An 18,049-nucleotide genomic window follows, 5' to 3' on the forward strand; every position below is an offset into this window, starting at 1 on the left:
TCCCCAATGCCTTCACCACATAAATTCAATATATCCACAAATTATTCTAGGACCCAATACTATCTTCTCGCTTGAGATCCCCTCTGTTTTCCGGTTCAAGGGGTTACTTTCAACTTGGTTGTTTTCTTAGGAGAGGCCACCCATACCTCATCTGTCTCGGGACGTTACATCAGTGTTCTCTTGTTACTGTTTATAAATAGTTCTTCACACTCCGCACTGAACCATTCAATTGAGACACGCACGCCAGGATGGGCATGCGTGAAAGTGGATCCTCCACTATTTGGAACGTTTACTTGCAAAATCAGGTCTCATTGGCATAGTTTCAGGTCAGATGAGAATTTCTTACTCACAGGCTTGTTTCTTTTGGACTACTTTTTTTTCCATGAAAGGAACGATTCAAGCTAAGAATTTGGACTTCAGAACAATCAATTGCTGTTAAAAGTGTCATGTGTCATGACAGATAATAATAGTAACCACACCAGTATGTAGCAGCACTAGCATCTAAATGACTAGTTCGTTTTGTCTTTTATTGGGTTTCAGGCAGCTATTATTATCTCTTATCATACTTTCTAAAAGGAGGCTTAGTCACACAGTAAACTTGGAAATCATGCGTGCTGCTGATGCAGTAAATTTTGATGCTAAAAGAGATTGATACATGAAGCAGTGGAGCCAGGTGGTATAGATTTAATGCTATGCAATAAGATTTAAGAAAAGCCAGGACCAGCCAACTCAGAACCAATATGAAAAGGGCCCAGGCCAGACAGCAGTTAGAATTGACCATTGCTTATGTCATTTAGATTTCGAACGAGATGTATCAATTTCTCCTGCATTTTGTTTGAGTATGAGGGTATATGAATTCTTAGGCAACTGATAAAATCTAAAACATCAGAAAATTGATATCTTGAAAGATCAATATCATATACCAAGAAGCAAAATACAACCACAGTAATCTGTACAGAAGCAGCTAGGTGCTCATGTGTTTAACTCACTGGCATTGGAAGAAGGAAAAACTTTACTGAGCATCCTCTTCAAAGAACAACCCAACACTGAGGATGAAGTTTCTGATACAGAAATAACCGAGTCACTTGCCCCACCATTATCATTATCATTATTAGTACTACTCTCAGTCCCACGGTCATTCTCGCTGATCTCAGAACCGGCAGAATCGATCACAATCTCAAGCACAGCAGAGGAATCATCCTCAGGAATAGAACCCGATTGAGAGTCATGCTCCACGATCGGAGCCCTGCAGATTGGGCAATTCGAATGCGAACTCAACCACATATCGATACACTCCACATGAAAAGCATGGCCACACTTGGGCAAGCTCCTGCCGGTTTCTCCATTTCTAAAGACGCCCAAGCAAATCACGCATTCCAACTCTCGGTCATCACTCTCCTTCACCGTCTCTGCTTCGTAGACGAATACAGGAATCGCGGCAATGGACTCGGAATCCAGCCTTTTGGTGGGGGGATTGGAAATGGGGGAGTCTTGAAGATTGAAGCTGCGGAAATGGTGAAAGCGGGCGGGACCGATAACGTCGGAGACGGTGACGGAGGCTGGGCGACGCCTGCGGCGGCGGCGGCGGGCTTGGGGCTGGGCATGAGCGTGGGCTAGGAACCATTTGGCGTAGAGATGGAGTAGGAGGACGAAGAGGATGACGAGGAGGAGGGAAATGATGGCGGCGAGCATGATGTTGCTGTTGTCGGAGAAGATGCTCTGAAGCATTTGGGCCAGAGGGTTGGTGGGTGAGTCAGCAGACTGAGTAGAGGTGGACATTGACGAAGAAGACGAAGAAGAAGAAGAAGAGAGTGAAGGAGGAAGAAGGAAGTCAAAGGAGGAACGCAGAAACCAAGGAGGGATGCATGGGAAGAGGAAGGAGAAAGGGAAGGCCAGAATTGAAGGACTCGTGAAGGCGACGGCAACACTATGGGGTGGTTGGCTTGCTTTCTTTTATTTTTTATTCGTTTAATTTCAGACACACACCCCCCCGCTTATATTATAGACATGGTAGGGGCGGGATCCCTAGGCAAGATGACATGTTTGATGTTTCAATTCCAATGCCTCATAAATCATGCAAATACTACAATACAAAAGTAACCACATATTCTGGTCAAAAAAATGAAAAAGGGTCACCAGATATTCCGTTATCCTCTTTGTTTTTGGCCAACCACAATTATTCCGGAATTATAGATTAATCACATTCAATAATATAATTAAGAATTAAATTTAAGAAAAAATTAATTTTTTAATCCTTCAACTTTTAACTCAATCCCTCAACTATGACTCGCTGCAACTCAGTCCTTCAACTATAACTCGCTGCAATTCAGTCCCTTAATTTTTGATTTACCTATAACTCGGTCCTTATTTTTTAATTTTTTTAAATTTTTTTATCAAATAAGAGGGGTAAAAAAATGCTCATATATTATTTTAAAATACCCCCTTCTTATTTATTAATGTGAGATAGAAGTTAACATGAAAAAAAATTAACAAAAGTTAAGAGACTAATTTGTAAGTGATTCAAAAATTGAGGGACTGAGTCATAGGCGAGTTATAGTTGAGGGACTGAGTCACAGTGAGTCATAGTTGAGGAACTGAGTTACAAGTGATTTAAAAGTTGGAGGACTAAAAGATTAATTTTTTCTAAATTTAATAAAAAGAGCTAATTTTGTATAATATAATGAATTAAAATTCAAATCTCTATTAACAAATATGCTCATATAATGAGCGTGTCTCAAATAAAATTAATTTTAATAAGAAGATACATGTATACAATAAAAAATATATTTAATAATTTTAAAAATTGAACATCAGTATTAATATCTATATAAAATTTATAGAAAGTTGTGTCTTTTAAGGAAGTATACGTGCAATTTATTTTTCAGAGTTTTGTAACTTGTAACTAAGGCACTGAAGTTAATTTGAGAAAATACACGCTTTTCAGTCGTAATTACGAGATAAAGTTACAGCCTGTTTGGATAGCGTTTTAATTGATTGTTTGAAGCAAAAATTTGATTTTTGCCAAAACTATCCAAACACTCATTCGTCCAGAAAATCAATTTTTACCAAAAAAAACTATTTTTTTCAAAACTCTTAGACTCAGCTTTTGCGTTCAAATTATCTAACAAATATAAAAAAATTATAAGAAAGGCTCAAGAAAAAATTATACAAAAAACACAAAATTTAATAAAATTAAAAAATTATGATAATTTATACAGCCATACAGTTAAAATTAATTCTAAATAAATTATTTAAATATTTTTAATTTTATTAAAATTAATTTTAAAAAAACAGTATCTAAACAGATTGTGTTATAACATAATTAATTATGATTAAAATTTATCACTTAATTAATTATTTTTATAATCTATTATACTCAACTGAAATTCAAATAGACACTTAGTTAATTTTATGAAGTTTAACGTGTGGTAGTTAATACCTTACTTATAAAAAATGTGGATTTTTAATTTTACCCTCCACTAAAATTAATACGAGAGGGGAGACTCATAATTATTTTTAATTCAATCTCTATTTCTTACAGGTAAATAAAAAAAATTTCTATTTCTAGTGATACATATATATATTCTCACTAATCCTTATTATAAGGTACTTTATAAAATATTAAAAATAAAGAGCCACACATCTAATGATTAAAAATAAAAATAAAAATATATAAAATTTAAAATATATCTAATTAGATGACTGGCTATTTTGATAAAATAAACTACGATCAATCATACTTATTTTCTACACTCTTGTATAGTTGATTGCGTCTTATAATAGCCACCAGGAGAGTGTGTGTGAGTGTGTGTGCGTGTAACTGACAGATGTTATGATTTCAAGGGAACGACGACTCTGACTCTGATAATTAATCTTTGTATCAAGTACGGGTTAGATCCGTGATCACCCTATTTGTTTCTTCTTGGAAACGCCGTTCATGCATGCAACCAGATTCTCGAAGAAATTCTCTCCACTTTACCTTAAAATAATCACCATTAGAATCCAAAGCCAAACTTATTATTAGTACACATTACCTGTCATACTTGCATCACTGTGTGTTATGAGGTAGGGTCAATTTTCACGGATAGAGTCGATCTAGGAAAGACATGACCACTCGTAAAATTTATCAATATAAAATACCAACAAGAAAATAAAATTTATAATAAGCTGCATTTTTAGTAAAAAAAAAAATTATAATAAGCTATACTCATTTTTTTATTACCTGTGCATCTAATAATAAAAAAATAAAATTACAAATTTTAAAAAAAATTATTATATTTTTAAATTATTTCTCATAAAGTTAATGTTTATTTTTATTGGACAAAATTATTTTATTAATTACAAGGATAATTTAGTTAAAAAATTTTAATTTTAAATATAACTATTATACTTAACTAATGTTTTTAAGTTGTGTGAATTGTTTATTTGATAAGAGAGAGAATATGTCCGTCCTAAATTGTAAAATAATTTGAAATGAAATTATGCATATTAATAAAGTTTAATAATGATACTTTACAAGCTTATTTTTAAACAAAACTATAAATTTTAAAAAATGCCACTACACATTTACTTCTTTTATTTTTATATATAAGAGATTTTTTATAATTTTTTTATCTTTATATAAGAGGTTGTTAGCATATTTTTTAATAAATGAACCATTACATTCTTATTGGCTAAAAAAAAAACTATTACATTCTTATTAAATGAAAAATAAAAAAAGAGAAGTATTCTTATTAATTTATTTTAAAAATATATATTCCTTTTTAATTTATAATAATTAGCGACAAAATTAGAATGTTTCTCTGCTTTTAATAAGATAATCAATTTTTATTGGTTTATGTGATTTGGTTAAAATTATCTTATATGTAGGGACGGAGGGAGTATTATAATATCATTTTGATTTTCTCCACATGAGGGATAATATTGAAAAAATAGCATTAATAAAAATTTAATTTTTTAAAAATTATTTTATATTTTAAGATAATAAAATACCTTTAAAGATGTGTTATAATTTGAAATGGGGAGAGTATAAAGAATGCATTTATTTTAGTGAAATTTTGGTATAGATATATTGTGAGGGTTATTGGAGGGCGAAAGGGGGAAGCAACGGAAACCATAGGCGTTGGAAGAAGATAATGCGGGAGGGGTCCCAATGTGAAGAGCAGCAGTCAAGCAGAAGCTCATGATTCTGTTTGTTGCCCATACAGCCTCCATCTCTTCACACTTGAATCTGTGGAATCCATTATTAGGCATTCAGTTGTGTATATACTCACTCAGCTTCTATTTATAGGGTATAAAGAAAAAAAAATTAAGTATTATTTATAAGTTATTTTATTAAATTTTTATTATAAATTTTTTTATTTGGCCTCCATTGAATATTGTAAATAGAAAATATGTTGCTAAAGTATATATATTTAATAGGGATAAAGTTAAAAAATTATTAAATTTTTATATAAATTTAACAAGTTTAATTTTTTTTTAATTCTGGTGAAATATGTTGGAAATACCTTATAAATAGCTTTCAACATGTTTTATCATATTAAAAAAATTTAATATATTTTTAACTTTACCACTATCAAATATATTTACTTGAAACATAAAATATTATAGTATTTAATAACCTTTTCAGGCATTTAATAGGAGTACAAGGACAAAGATAAATTTATTAAGGTGTCTTATAAATGAAAACAAAACAAATACAATATCTATCTACTAAATAAGACTAAAACTATCACTAGATGAGTATATATATGTATCCTCCTCATCTGATCTAACTATTTACCTCATTTCTGTGTGTATCCTGTTATGAAATTTTAGGTTTTCTTTTCATCGAATGAAATAAAATAAATCGTATGATGAATAAACGTTCTCGTAGTAGAGTGACATGAAAGCTTCTTTCCAAATGAAAGAGGTAATTTTTTGTTCAACATTTGAAAAAAAAAAATGAAAAAAAAGCCAACAAAAACATAAGTTTATTTAATGCAGCAATGCTATGAACAGGGTAATGCGTGTGGACAAAGTTACGTAAAACTTATGCTAATAAAAACAAGAATCAATACGTTTTATCGTCAGATTACATTTTTTAATTCCTTTTCCGCTAGAATACCAAGTCTTAAACAACTAAAAAAAAATGTATTGGATTATGAGATTACTCCAGTTTCAAGCAATACGGCTCCAAATGTACTTTCAAATCCCCCACCTGTTGCATTGAATATAGTCTCATGATCGGTGCTCAAGTGATATATGTTACCAATTTCTTTATTTCTTTTTACCTTTTCATTTGATATTACAATTTAAAAGGAATGGCCTCATTCATCTTACTCCTTCAGCAAGAAGTTCAAATTACATTTGGGGCTAAAACCTAAAGCCTCCAGGAAAGACTTCATCATTAATGAAGAGAAAAATAACAAGTTCTTATTGTCAATATGGTGATGAATTTATAGGAAATATTTCATTTTTCCAAACAAATTGAAATCTGAAAGAATGGAGAATTGGTTCTCAATGTCCCAGCATCAGCAAGAGAACTGCATGTAATCTGTCCATTTTTAGTCCATTAGTTTGTATCGTTTCTCTTGTACTCCAGTAACGCCCATTTGTATCTCTATGATCGTATGAAGGGGCACCTGGACATGAGCAAATTCCTGTGTTAGACATCTTTTGCAGTTGCAAGATTTCATCGAAACTAATGCCAATGTTCTTCAAATTGAAACCATGAGTCTCACACAAACAGCCTAAAACATATTCCAGTACAGCAGTGAAGGAATTTTCAGCCCACTTAATATGCATTCATCTATTGAGAACAAAACAGTACTTATTTACTATGAATCTGACAATTACCTCAATATGTGGAATTTCTTTCAGAGGCCTGTCAGCAAAATAAGCATATAATGCCCTCAGAACTGCCTGCAATGGGAAAAACATAAGAGTTCAGAGATTATATAACTAGGCAACCATGGCGGCTCTGATATAAGAGAAGCACAGGCTTGGTGCCACTCATACAACCTGGTGAGATATCACGACGACAGGTGCTCTTTGTCGCTCGAGTTCAATAAGTACAGGTTCTAGCCTGCAGTATTATTATAATTGTTTCAACTTCTTTATACCAAACAAGTTGTAGTCAGGCGCAAAAATAACATAGAAGACACTATGCATTGACCTTTGGATGACATCCAAGTAAGATTCCCCACGAGGATATCGATACCTAAGCTTGTCCTTATCACGAGATCTGCAAGAAAAAAATCAGAATTTAAGAATACAACTATGGGACATCTGGTTGGACATTGCTATTATGCTCACACACAAGTCCCACCATGGACATATCCATGAGTGGGAGGGAGGGAGGGAGGGAGAGAGAGAGAATGATTGCATATCTGCAACGTACTCATACTCATCTGGCATGTTCTTCTTGATTTCTTCATATGTCATTCCATCACAGACCCCGACATTTATCTCATCAAGAGCCCGCCATTGTATCTAAAATGGAGATAGAAAGTGGGGGAATAGTGAAACACCATTGCTTAGTCCATCAAATCCAACAAAGGACATGATTGCATGCAGCCCTGAACTTAAGGATGAAACTGACCTTGGGATGTCCACCAATTGGACTTGCTGTCAGAATTGATCGCTGCAGCGTACTAGTCCATATCTAGAACACCAGTTGCAAACATCTCAAGTCATTCATTATTTCAATATCTCTTCATATGTTTGCACATAAGCTCAGCTGATATGAGAATAAGATCAGAATTAAATTGATTTAAATTCAGCAGAAGCCTACAAGAGAAGTCTGTCATTTTTATGGCAGATCTGCAAGTTATGAAGAAAATGTTAATTTAAATAATTTGTTTCATTTCTTGCTCGCCTGTGTCATCCACCTTTGTCATGGATCTATTTTTTTAATTTCGAACTTGGATAAAAATCTTACCTCTCTTTCCACATTGAATCTCAACATTATCTTAATTATCAATTTATCAACATTAATCTTCAACTTTAAATAAAAAGGAACTTGTGTCTGAATTTAAGGAAACCTTCCCATCAATACAGCCGCCTGAACATCCCAAACAACTCAACTTCCAGATGATGGATCACTACTTTAAGCATTACTGATTCTTACAGTTAAGAAGACAACAGGTTTTCCAACGCCATCAGTGAAGTCAATGAAGTTTGGAAATCCAACCAGCCCTTCTCCCAAGGAAAGAACTTTTAGAGTGTGTTTAATTAGGGGGTTTTGGAGGGGTGGGGAGGGGTTATGCTCCTCTCCCCTCATTTGGTTAAGAAATTTTGGAGGGGAGGGTAGCCAAAATCACCCCTTCCCTCCCCTCATATTGATCCCCTCCAAATCAGGGTTTATTGGAGGGGAGCTAATTTTTTTTTTTTTTTGACTATTTTGCCTTTATCTATTTTTTAATATTCTAAGTATACCTATAACTATCATATCATATTGTGCTTCGACCGACCTCATTAGAATTTTTTAAAAAAATTACAGTTCACCATATTTTATTATATATTTAAGGGAATTGTTTTTTTAATAAAAAATTGTAATCATTATAATTATTCATTTAATTTTTTTTTATTCACATATTGACAATATGATAGGATGAGAGTGAATTTTTAAAAAATCATACAACTTAAATTGAGGTGTAAAATTATTTTCTATAAAGAATAATTAAAAAAATTTAAACTAATGTATAGGGATATAATAATAAATTAGTTATTACCTCTCCTTCCCTCCCCTCCCAAACCAAACAAAAGATCATTAAAAATCCCTCCCCTCCCCTCCCTCGCCTTGAACCAAACACACCCTTAATATCTAAAATAGAGATGCTGTTATAGAGGAATAAGTGTTGATCATCCATTTGTGGAAATCATATCAGAGGTACACGAGATCATAATTGCTCATAATGATTACAGGATTCTACATACATCCCGTGATGCCAACTTGTGTGCGGATTTTTTAGCCAAAATGGCCCAGGATTGTTTAGATGAATTTACTTTATTAGATGGTGTCACTCGTGGCTGTGAAAACCTGATTTTGATTGACAAAGTTGGGGGTTTGTCCCGCTTGAACTAGATCTTTTGGTCTGTATTGTTAACTCTCTTATAGCTTTATGCTAGCCTCATCAATAAGGGTAAAAAAGGAGATGCTGTCAGAACTACGTTAATCACTGCACACATTTAACTTATTCTGTTTTGCCCTATATTGTTTACCAATTTTTTCCCCGATCAAGTGATTGATAACATTTATTATCTACATGAGAAGATTGCCGAACAATGTACAAGAGATATGCAGCTTCAGCAGCAAAAACAACTCATTTTCTTAAGCAGAAAATAAAAATATATAACTGGAGAAGCTTACAGAAGCAGCTCTCTCTGATTTGAGTCGTTTTTCTACAAAGTTGGCAAGCTTCTTTGAGTAAAGTTCTCCAGCTTCACTGTTGAAACAGTGCATTTTTGGTACTAGTCAAACACAAATTGACAGCAATGCTTGCCAAGAGAATAGATATGACAGAAAATAGATATACAAGGCAGTAAAGAACATAATCTCAAAGAGCTTATATGCAAAAGGGGAACAACTCAAACATGCAGAAGTTACGAAAAAATAAACCAATTTAATAATGCAAGAAACAAGAGTGCCAGTCAACAACATAAATCGGCTGGCCGTTAAAAGGAACATATGATCCCATCCAAAAGTCCAAGAAAATATGTGCAAGGGCGGGACTTATCCAGTTATCCCGGTAAGCCTTTAGGGAATGTGTTCCAAATAATAAAACTCAAAGGAATTTATGGGTCCTGTTAAGTCAATGAGCCCCAAAGACTTAACAAATGCTTGGATAAAGACACTAATTGACCTCAGAATTGTAATCAACTAGAATGTAACAAGACCTATTTTTAAGAGAAAGACACTATTAAATTTAAAAAAATAAAAAGATGATAGTTATTGAAACGAATATGTACCTTAATGCAGAATCTCCCCCAATTCTGCCTCTTACATTATCCTGACTTTCTCCATGCCTAGTAAGTAATATTGGACGCGGTGTAAGATGTGTGTTTACCTGAAAAATTGAGGTTGATAGCCAGCAAGAATATGAATATGAATTAGAACAGAATATAAGTTGTTCCAAAGAAACTTACAAGTGATAAGAAGTTAAAGTTTAACTTCAAAGATATTAGTTTCTTAATATATGATCGTTTTCAGCTATCATTAACCTTTTTTGACATGGAAAGCTATCATTAATCAGCTATTAGCCAGAAAAGAAAAAGTCATTGCATAAAAGTAAATACAACAAAAAGCATGGTTATTTATTATGATACTGGATCAGTATTAATAGGAATCATAAACCCTTATAACTTTATGAATTAGCAATCCTGGCAACAAAGTTATAGGAAGTACATTTAAACAGATGCAATTTAATCAAGTCCAGTGAGTTAAGAATCATAATCTAACAATGGTTAATAAATGATGACTTAGCGTACATCGATCACATTCTTTCAGATTGAGCAGATTCAAAATTTAAAATTCAAGTTCAATTATTTGGAGTTTCTATTTAAGTGAAGTGCTTGTGAGGTAAGTTCAATACCCTCCCCCAAGGCTGCATTCTCACATGATTAAGTTCACATTTGGGATATTAAGTTCACTTTAGTGTACACACGGGATATTGGGGAGATAGTTTCATTTCCACCAATTTTGTCAATCCTGTATCACATTATATTGATTAACTTCCAGTTTTGGCCGTGCATGAGCACGTGAGTAAGCAAAGCATTGGGGTTATTTAATTTAGGACTGATCAGGAGATAAATCTATTTTACCAAGTATTTCCAGTGAATAAAAAATATGCACTTATTTACCAGTCTTTAGAGAAACTTACCAAGAAGAAAACAATGCGCCCAGGAAGGTATCCACTGATATTGTTCACCTAACCAAAAGATAGACATATAAAAAATCAAGGTAGATCAAAATGTCTAAATCGGTTGAAAATAACTGAAGGAAACACTCAAATGAATGTCAGAGCAACAAACTACCTGAAGAAACTTTTCCATATAAGGAAATTTGCTCTTGACATTGTTGATGAATGTCAGAGAATATGTGACAGATCTTATAACAATGTATATGGGGATGCAAGATTTTGGCCAACCTTTCAACCACATTACAAGTGGTGAAACTCTATTCATAGAATTAGAGTTTACACACAAGTACACATATATAACACTTCAACTTCCAAGTCAATATGTTCTTAAGAGGTCTATCATTTGATCTTGACTACTTAGTGCCTGAATCTCGATAAATATGTACTTCAGAGCAGTTAATAGCTAAAACTTTAGATTTCCATATTACCTTGCATTTAAAATGCTACCTTTTGGACTACATATAAAGCCTACAGTAATAAGGTTAAGGTAGTTTTCTAATCAATTTGTTAATAAAATTGTCTTAGTTCTCCCTCCTCCTCTATCCCTTTTCTCTATTCTTTTTACGGTCTTCCATTAGTTTGGCATCAAATTGACTCTCCAAGTCAGAGGCAAAAGTTTGGACATACAGTGAACACCAAGTTTCCAAAGTTATTGCAAGCAGATTTAAACTTTCAGCTTCAGTAGATACCATAGTTAAGATCCAGTTTTTTGCTATACCAATGTATCATATCCATATTTTTGGGTTTTTGATGATCCATGCATTATATCTGGTTTAAGTAGCAGAGTCTATCATAAACTTTAGTGACCCAACATAAATCCTAACAAATAAAGACTAAACTTACTTGTATTTGCCCACCTTGTCCACTGACCATATCGATCATTTTTATGTAAGATCCTTCTTCTACAGGCTCATAAACCTGGTAATATAAAATCAACATTACTTAAGGTGAAACCTTGTCAACAACAATCACTACAAGTGCAACTGAAAGACTAGCCTTCTCATAATTGGCAAGGCGATTTTTGAAGTCTTGCAACCCAGCCTCAAAATCCGGTCTGCAAAAGGAAATTGTTTGTAGTCAGGAGAATTGCTATCAAGATAATATGTCACTGGTTCTAAAGGAAACATTACTCTTCTGCATAGTCAGGACTTTGCTGAATTTTCAGAAGTATATTCCTTTCAATTATGTTAACATCATTGCATATTGTTTCCAGAAAGATAATCTGCAAGCAAAACACATGAATAAAAAGATTCAAAATTAACTATCTCAGTTTCATATTATATACTTAACAAAGTCGTTCATGACTACTACCTTGCATCTTCCTTCAGCCAGTTTCATCAGCATATTTCTTCGTTTCTTAGTACTGTTGGTAGCATCAAATATCCCAACCTAAAATTGAATTAAACTGATGTGAAAGAACACGAATGGAGACATAAAATTAGAGAAAATATCTAACAAGACTGAACTTACTTGTCCACCTTCATGCATCCAAGATATCATATCTTCAAATGCCAATGCTGCTACCTAGTGGCACGTGATAAATTAGAACTATGCACAAAAAAGGGGTAAAAATAGAATTAACATACAATAATTATTCATGAGAAACCATATATCAGAAGTAGCATTAAATTTAGTTACTGTCATAAAATGTTAATGCCAGCAATATTAATTTTCCTTTCGGATATTTAGTTCTGTTTTCATGGTCAACATAGCACTGCATTCTATAGTCGACATTGTAAAGTCATTTTGGGTTATATCATTATGCCTTGACCATAAGCCAAACCACCAAAGTGTTGTCATTGTCGATGAGACGCCCATGCCTACAGTCTGCTATTCCATTTTCGTAGAAGTTTGGAATCAAGTGCTTATGAATTGCTCAAGTCATTCAGACAAAACGATGAAATCAATTAAAACTCTAGTAATGCCTGGTTATGATTAAGAAGTTCGTCTTGAAGGAATACGAGATTCTCAAATGAATGATTGTCTGTCCATATTCACCTCATCAATGAATACAGTTCATTTAGTCATGAACTAATTTTAACACTGTTAATTAGTGCAGACTATACAAATTAAAAGAAACTTCATTAAATGATGTGTTTTAGGAAATAAATAATGTTAATAAATAAATAAATACACAAACCTCATTAGCACAATCATAACTCATAAATCAACCTAGAATAACACCTATGACTTGCATCTATATCACAGATTCTGATCCGCATTATATTCAATTGACCTGATACATGCATCAGTGACCCCAAGTTACCTCATTGCGCGCCTCTATGCCTTCAGGATTGTCAGCTCGAAAGAAATCAGCAGACTGCGCAAAGACATCAAATGACAATCACCCAACAGAAACAACTAAATACTGTAATATCATGATTCAAGGAAAAAAAATTAAGCTTTAGACAAGAAACCATATCCCAATCTTTGTTTAGATAGAAGAAATTTTATTAGAGAAAAAGAGAGGAGAAAATCTAATGAGAGAGGAGGATATAATAACCTCCTAATTTTAAAAATAAAAAATAGGATGCTGTGTAGGCTGAAAAGTGTGACAAGGATAATTGTTTTGCATGACTAAATGTGCCGCATGATAATTGCATGATACATTGAAAACATGCCATTACAACAGATAGGATTTAGAAATTAGTTTTTCATAAGAACGGATAGGGCATAAACCATTCTATAGATATTAAGAAAATAATTCAGAAAACAAAAATAAATCAAACTTGATATCTGATTATCTTTACCTGATTTGTCCCATGCTTAAGACGACGATACTGCAGCAATCAAAAGTAGAAGTGCATTAACTTTAATTCTTGACATGATTCCTTTTAGGTTTAAGACTACCATTCACAAAGAGTAGTCTAGTCAAGAATATAAATAACCTTCCCAACATTGAAGTGTTTGGTATCATGGCCTAACCAACGGAGATATCTTGTAAGTTTAGCAGCAGTAAAAGTTTTACCTCGAGCAGGCAAACCCACCTAAAGTAACAAAATCTGGTCAGAATAAATCATTTTTGCATATATGTGTTGCTCAAAAAGACGACTATATTTAAAATTGGAAAAAAGAAAGTGACAATTTTGCAAGGTATTTTCAAATTCAAAACAAACTCCCACTTCAAGGAGAAAACAAAAGAAATGAATGTTACTAAAAGTATTACAATTTGGGAGTCATAATAATCACTCATCCTAGAACATTACCAAAATAATTGCCAAATGCCTATCCTCCTTGGGACCCAACATCTGATCGGCCACAGCTGCAGCTGCAACAGCTCCAGCAGCTGCTGGAATTGAATTCTATGTATAAAACAATCAAGAGGGGAAAAGCAAATATTTATAAACAATCCAACCACAACAGGCACAAGATAAGTTATTGCAGTGACACTAAATTTGAACAAGAAATAACAAATAGAATTCATTAATACAAACCTTGGTTCCAGTATCTGAATTAAGTTCAGTGGCAAAAATACTAGAAGTAGATGATTTTACAAGTCTAGGAGATCCAACACCCCTATCAACAAGAAGTCCTCTTTGACCCTCTTGCTTTTGCACAGGTGAAAATGTTCCCACAATCTTAGATTCAACCATTCCAGAACCTTGATACACCTTAGATGGCTCTGGGATAATAACCTCCATCTCCTAGTTGGAACAACATAACCTATCAGGTGTAATACATAGCAGCATCAAGAGTCAATATAACCCAGTAGCATACTTTAGTGTTTATCTTTCAAGAAGTGAGCATTTTCTAAATATATTTTGCATACAGGTATTTGTTGGTTATCAAAGCTTCTTATTAATTAACAGAGAAAAAAGAAAAGAAAAACAGCCAACTTAATCCATTATGAAATCCAGCATACACAAGCTAGTCACACTTAGGTGCAAAAAAATTGTCTGATCTGATATGTTGAAGACTAGAATCTACTTTCTACTAACTCTGTAACATAAATACACTAACAGAGTCATATTAAAACAAAAATAAAAGATTGGGAAAAATCTGGCAAAATGCAAATAAGCACACAGAGGACGTTACATTAAAGACAATATGTTGTCTTTAGACCGGTAAGATTTCATATTAATTAATTATCCTTGCCCCAATACATTGTGAAGAACTTCTTCACCTTGTATGAAGTAAAATTATAAATTTTCAATGTGACTTTGAAGGTAAACCTTTACAGTTGCAGGTCGCTTGATAGTAACACCACCATCGCTGATGGAATATGTACTGCTTCCAGACCAGCCACTTAATGACCTGGGGTTCTCGGTCATGTTAGCTGCATATAACAAAGCTGCAGAAGTTGAGGGAGCTGGGACAACATATTTTTCAAGGTCAAGTTCCAAACCCACAGAAGAGCCACTCTGAAGGAAAAAAAAAATAAAGAAAAAAATCCTTAGCAAGGTTTTCTAGAATCTGGATATATTAACCATAGCTTTGCAAAAGAAATAAGAGAGAACTATTGAGGTTGGGGGGGGATTGAAGGCCAAATATGAAAGCATGACACTTGTCAGGTGATAAGGTATCGTACAAGAGACAAATTGTAACAAAATTGATTCTTGTAATTTACTAGACTTATCATCCGACCATCAATGATATAGCATTTTACAGGCACAATAAAAGTTCCTCTTACAAACTAGAAAATTGCTATAGAGCAAACTACACCTTCATATAGATAACTAAATCTAAAATCTAAAATTTGTAGGCACTAAAGAGAAATCTCCTAAACAGATTATGCAAAAATAATAATAATAATGATGATAATAATAATAATAGGAGAAATGAATTGCATTCATACTCATAATGCCCATAGCCAAAAAAATTTCAATTTTTAGATTGCAGGTGAAAATGTTGACAGGAATAATACATGATTTCTGATTGGAACATGAAGCTTAAGATGAAAGAGATATCAGGACAGAGAGTTTAGCAAAAAAGATAGAGAGAGAGAGAGAGTGAGTGCTAAAACAAATTTGAAAATAAAACTTGACGGATGATTATTCGTAAGTCATGAGCAATACAGCCCATCTTAAACTTTGTGCTTTGCATGAGGCTTACTATTTAGTTTAACTAAAAGACAATTCAGAAACCTAATTAGCAAAATTTCTTTAAATTACACATACAAAGTGGCCTGTATAGCAATTAGTACAAATGAGTCCATTTAAGTTTGTACAAGTCACTGCACGTTCACACAAGGTAGCTTAACTCACAAGCAGACAGAAGTAAAAGTAAAGCTGCGAAGTACCATGAGTCATGTCCAGATCCAAGTCAATAAGTGTCAGAGTTCAACAAAAAAGGAAATTTTTTGCCACAAATTGTTTTTTTCAACAAAGATAATATAGTGACTTGCCAAAAGAGTGCCAAAGTTATTGAGGTTTACCTCACTGCCTGATGGTGGCACTGAATTTATGCTGACATCAGGAATGCCCCTTGCAGCTGAAGGACGGAAGTTCTCCTGATAAGCCCTCCAACTAGCTGCAAGATCAAAGGGAGAAACCCAGTCTGCTTTAACAAATACTTGATACTCCAGAATTTCATCATCATCAAGCCTGAATAAAGCAAGCCTGGGCTGTCGGGCATCCTCCTGCAGTGCTCCCCTAATTAGCAGGCGATTTGCACCCTCCTCAACAAAACAAGGCGTATTGCTGTGCTTAGGCATCAAAAGGAATTTGAAATCTAAAGTTTCTGAAATATTCCCAACAATATTAAGACGTTAGTTTCAAAAAGGCACAAGTCATTAATGAAGCCGTAATGAACATGACAATAGCAAAAACAGAAACCAGTTATTATTATGTAACAATTCAGGCCATCATACTATCTGACTCTGCTTAGAGAACTTTGAATTGCTAACTATATTTCGTTAAGCCCGAAAGCTTCAGAAAATATGCATTGTTTATGGAGTTTGCTTATATTGCAACTGTCCGAATCTCATTTTGAGAAGACGAAACAACAGGAAGCGATAAAGGCACTAGAGTATTTAACTTTAAAATGAACAAAGCAAGAGACATGGTTACAACTTAAAAGCGGAGCAAACAAGAGGAAGAGAGAGAGAGAGAGGTTAAAGAAGTAACCATACCATGATTTGGAGGAACAACAAAACTCAACTCCCACATTGATGCAGACTCCCGCTCCATAGGAAGCTAATATTGGCACCAAAGAGACCAAAACAATTAGGAATGGGATTGACCCGGAATGGCGGAATCATACCAAACAAATCAGTAGTCCGCAAATTAACATTCAGCATTCAGCAAAACATATTCAAAAATGGGGTTAAAGCAAAATTACAGCTTTTGAAGGATCCCAGGAGCCCACAAGTGGGACAGAGCCATAGATATGAGGGACAAGATCCCCTGTAAGCTTGCGATTCTCCATCTTAAGTGAAACATAGAGCTGTTTACCCGCTTGCTCAAGGTTATCCCGGTCTTCTTCGCTGCCATGGGATCCACCATCCGTACCCTTCGACGTACCCGTCCCCATTCTCCACCCACACTCAGCCTCGGAAACTTACTAAAGTATTGCAGCAAAAGATAAAAGCAGAGAAGAAGCTACACCAGCAATCGAATAATTGAGGTGTTATTCTTTGAGGATATGGATAAAGAGAGAAAGAGTGAGACGGAAAGGCGTGAGACCCAGAAGGCCAGAATCGAGAGTGGGAGACAAAACGATACATACAACTTTATCTGGTGTGAATCTTTTTGGCATTATCGGTATTTGCCATCAGCAGGCAAAATAGAGAACGGGAAGGAACGGGTGACCGTGAGAGAGACAGACGGCACTAGTGAGTTGAGTTCATATGCTTAAAAGAGATTTAAGCATTAGATCAGAGAATTGTTAAGATAATAGATACGTGTGCTTCTTCATTGACTTCTCTTTTTATTGTTTTGATGAGAATTCCAGTAAATGCCATTGCCATATTAGTATGCGATTATTGGTTTGTTCGTATTTCACAAAGTTATTTATTTACACTTAATTAATTAGTAAGGACTTTGTCTATATCACTTTTTCATTATCCATGAGAAAGAACATTTAGTCATCTATCCATTGAACAGGAAAAGATACATGTATATTTTATTTATTTGATAAAGTGCTTGAATATTCTGTGCCACACTTCATGTTCATAAATACACATACATGAACTACTTTTGTTTCATAAA

The 18,049-nt window shown here is 33.9% G+C and overlaps 2 protein-coding genes across 3 annotated transcripts; both read right to left on the reverse strand.

Annotated features, from left to right (window-relative positions):
- Window positions 1-597: 597 nt before the first annotated feature.
- Window positions 598-1,951, reverse strand: LOC129318988 (RING-H2 finger protein ATL63). The gene has a single exon (XM_054964015.1). The coding sequence runs from the start codon at window positions 1,777-1,779 to the stop codon at window positions 973-975; it is 807 nt and encodes a 268-aa protein (XP_054819990.1). The 5' UTR covers window positions 1,780-1,951; the 3' UTR covers window positions 598-972.
- A 4,341-nt stretch (window positions 1,952-6,292) lies between these two features.
- LOC129318224 (6-phosphofructo-2-kinase/fructose-2,6-bisphosphatase-like) lies at window positions 6,293-17,666 on the reverse strand. Of its 2 annotated transcripts, none has more exons than XM_054962872.1 (23): window positions 17,181-17,666; window positions 16,972-17,035; window positions 16,276-16,580; window positions 15,080-15,262; window positions 14,336-14,545; window positions 14,108-14,203; window positions 13,790-13,888; window positions 13,652-13,681; window positions 13,168-13,221; window positions 12,372-12,425; window positions 12,213-12,290; window positions 12,032-12,123; window positions 11,898-11,955; window positions 11,745-11,819; window positions 10,863-10,910; window positions 9,952-10,049; window positions 9,353-9,428; window positions 7,583-7,645; window positions 7,382-7,473; window positions 7,157-7,225; window positions 7,003-7,066; window positions 6,838-6,903; window positions 6,293-6,623 (listed from the first exon to the last, which is right to left on the reverse strand). In XM_054962872.1, exons 1-23 carry the CDS (start codon window positions 17,370-17,372, stop codon window positions 6,546-6,548), a joined length of 2,244 nt encoding a protein of 747 aa, XP_054818847.1. In that variant the 5' UTR covers window positions 17,373-17,666; the 3' UTR covers window positions 6,293-6,545. The 2 variants fall into 2 exon arrangements, with proteins under 2 accessions (XP_054818847.1, XP_054818846.1); XM_054962871.1 differs by having other exon boundaries at window positions 15,074-15,262; window positions 17,181-17,665.
- Between the last annotated feature and the right edge of the window lie 383 nt (window positions 17,667-18,049).

This window comes from Prosopis cineraria, unplaced genomic scaffold (genome assembly GCF_029017545.1).
Source record: "Prosopis cineraria cultivar Desert tree isolate PC_DT_omini unplaced genomic scaffold, ASM2901754v1 PC8, whole genome shotgun sequence".
NCBI lineage: Eukaryota > Viridiplantae > Streptophyta > Magnoliopsida > Fabales > Fabaceae > Prosopis > Prosopis cineraria.

Bases quoted from the DNA above. Each gene is read 5' to 3' on its own strand.
- LOC129318224 (XM_054962871.1), bottom strand. From the start codon at position 17,372: ATGGGGACGGGTACGTCGAAGGGTACGGATGGTGGATCCCATGGCAGC. The intron at 12,426-13,167 runs GTAACTTGGGGT...ACGTGCCACTAG, and splicing joins GCATAGAGGCGCGCAATGAG to GTAGCAGCATTGGCATTTGA. The intron at 11,820-11,897 runs GCTAGTCTTTCA...TTATATTACCAG, and splicing joins GCCTTGCCAATTATGAGAAG to GTTTATGAGCCTGTAGAAGA.
- LOC129318988 (XM_054964015.1), bottom strand. From the start codon at position 1,779: ATGTCCACCTCTACTCAGTCTGCTGACTCACCCACCAACCCTCTGGCC.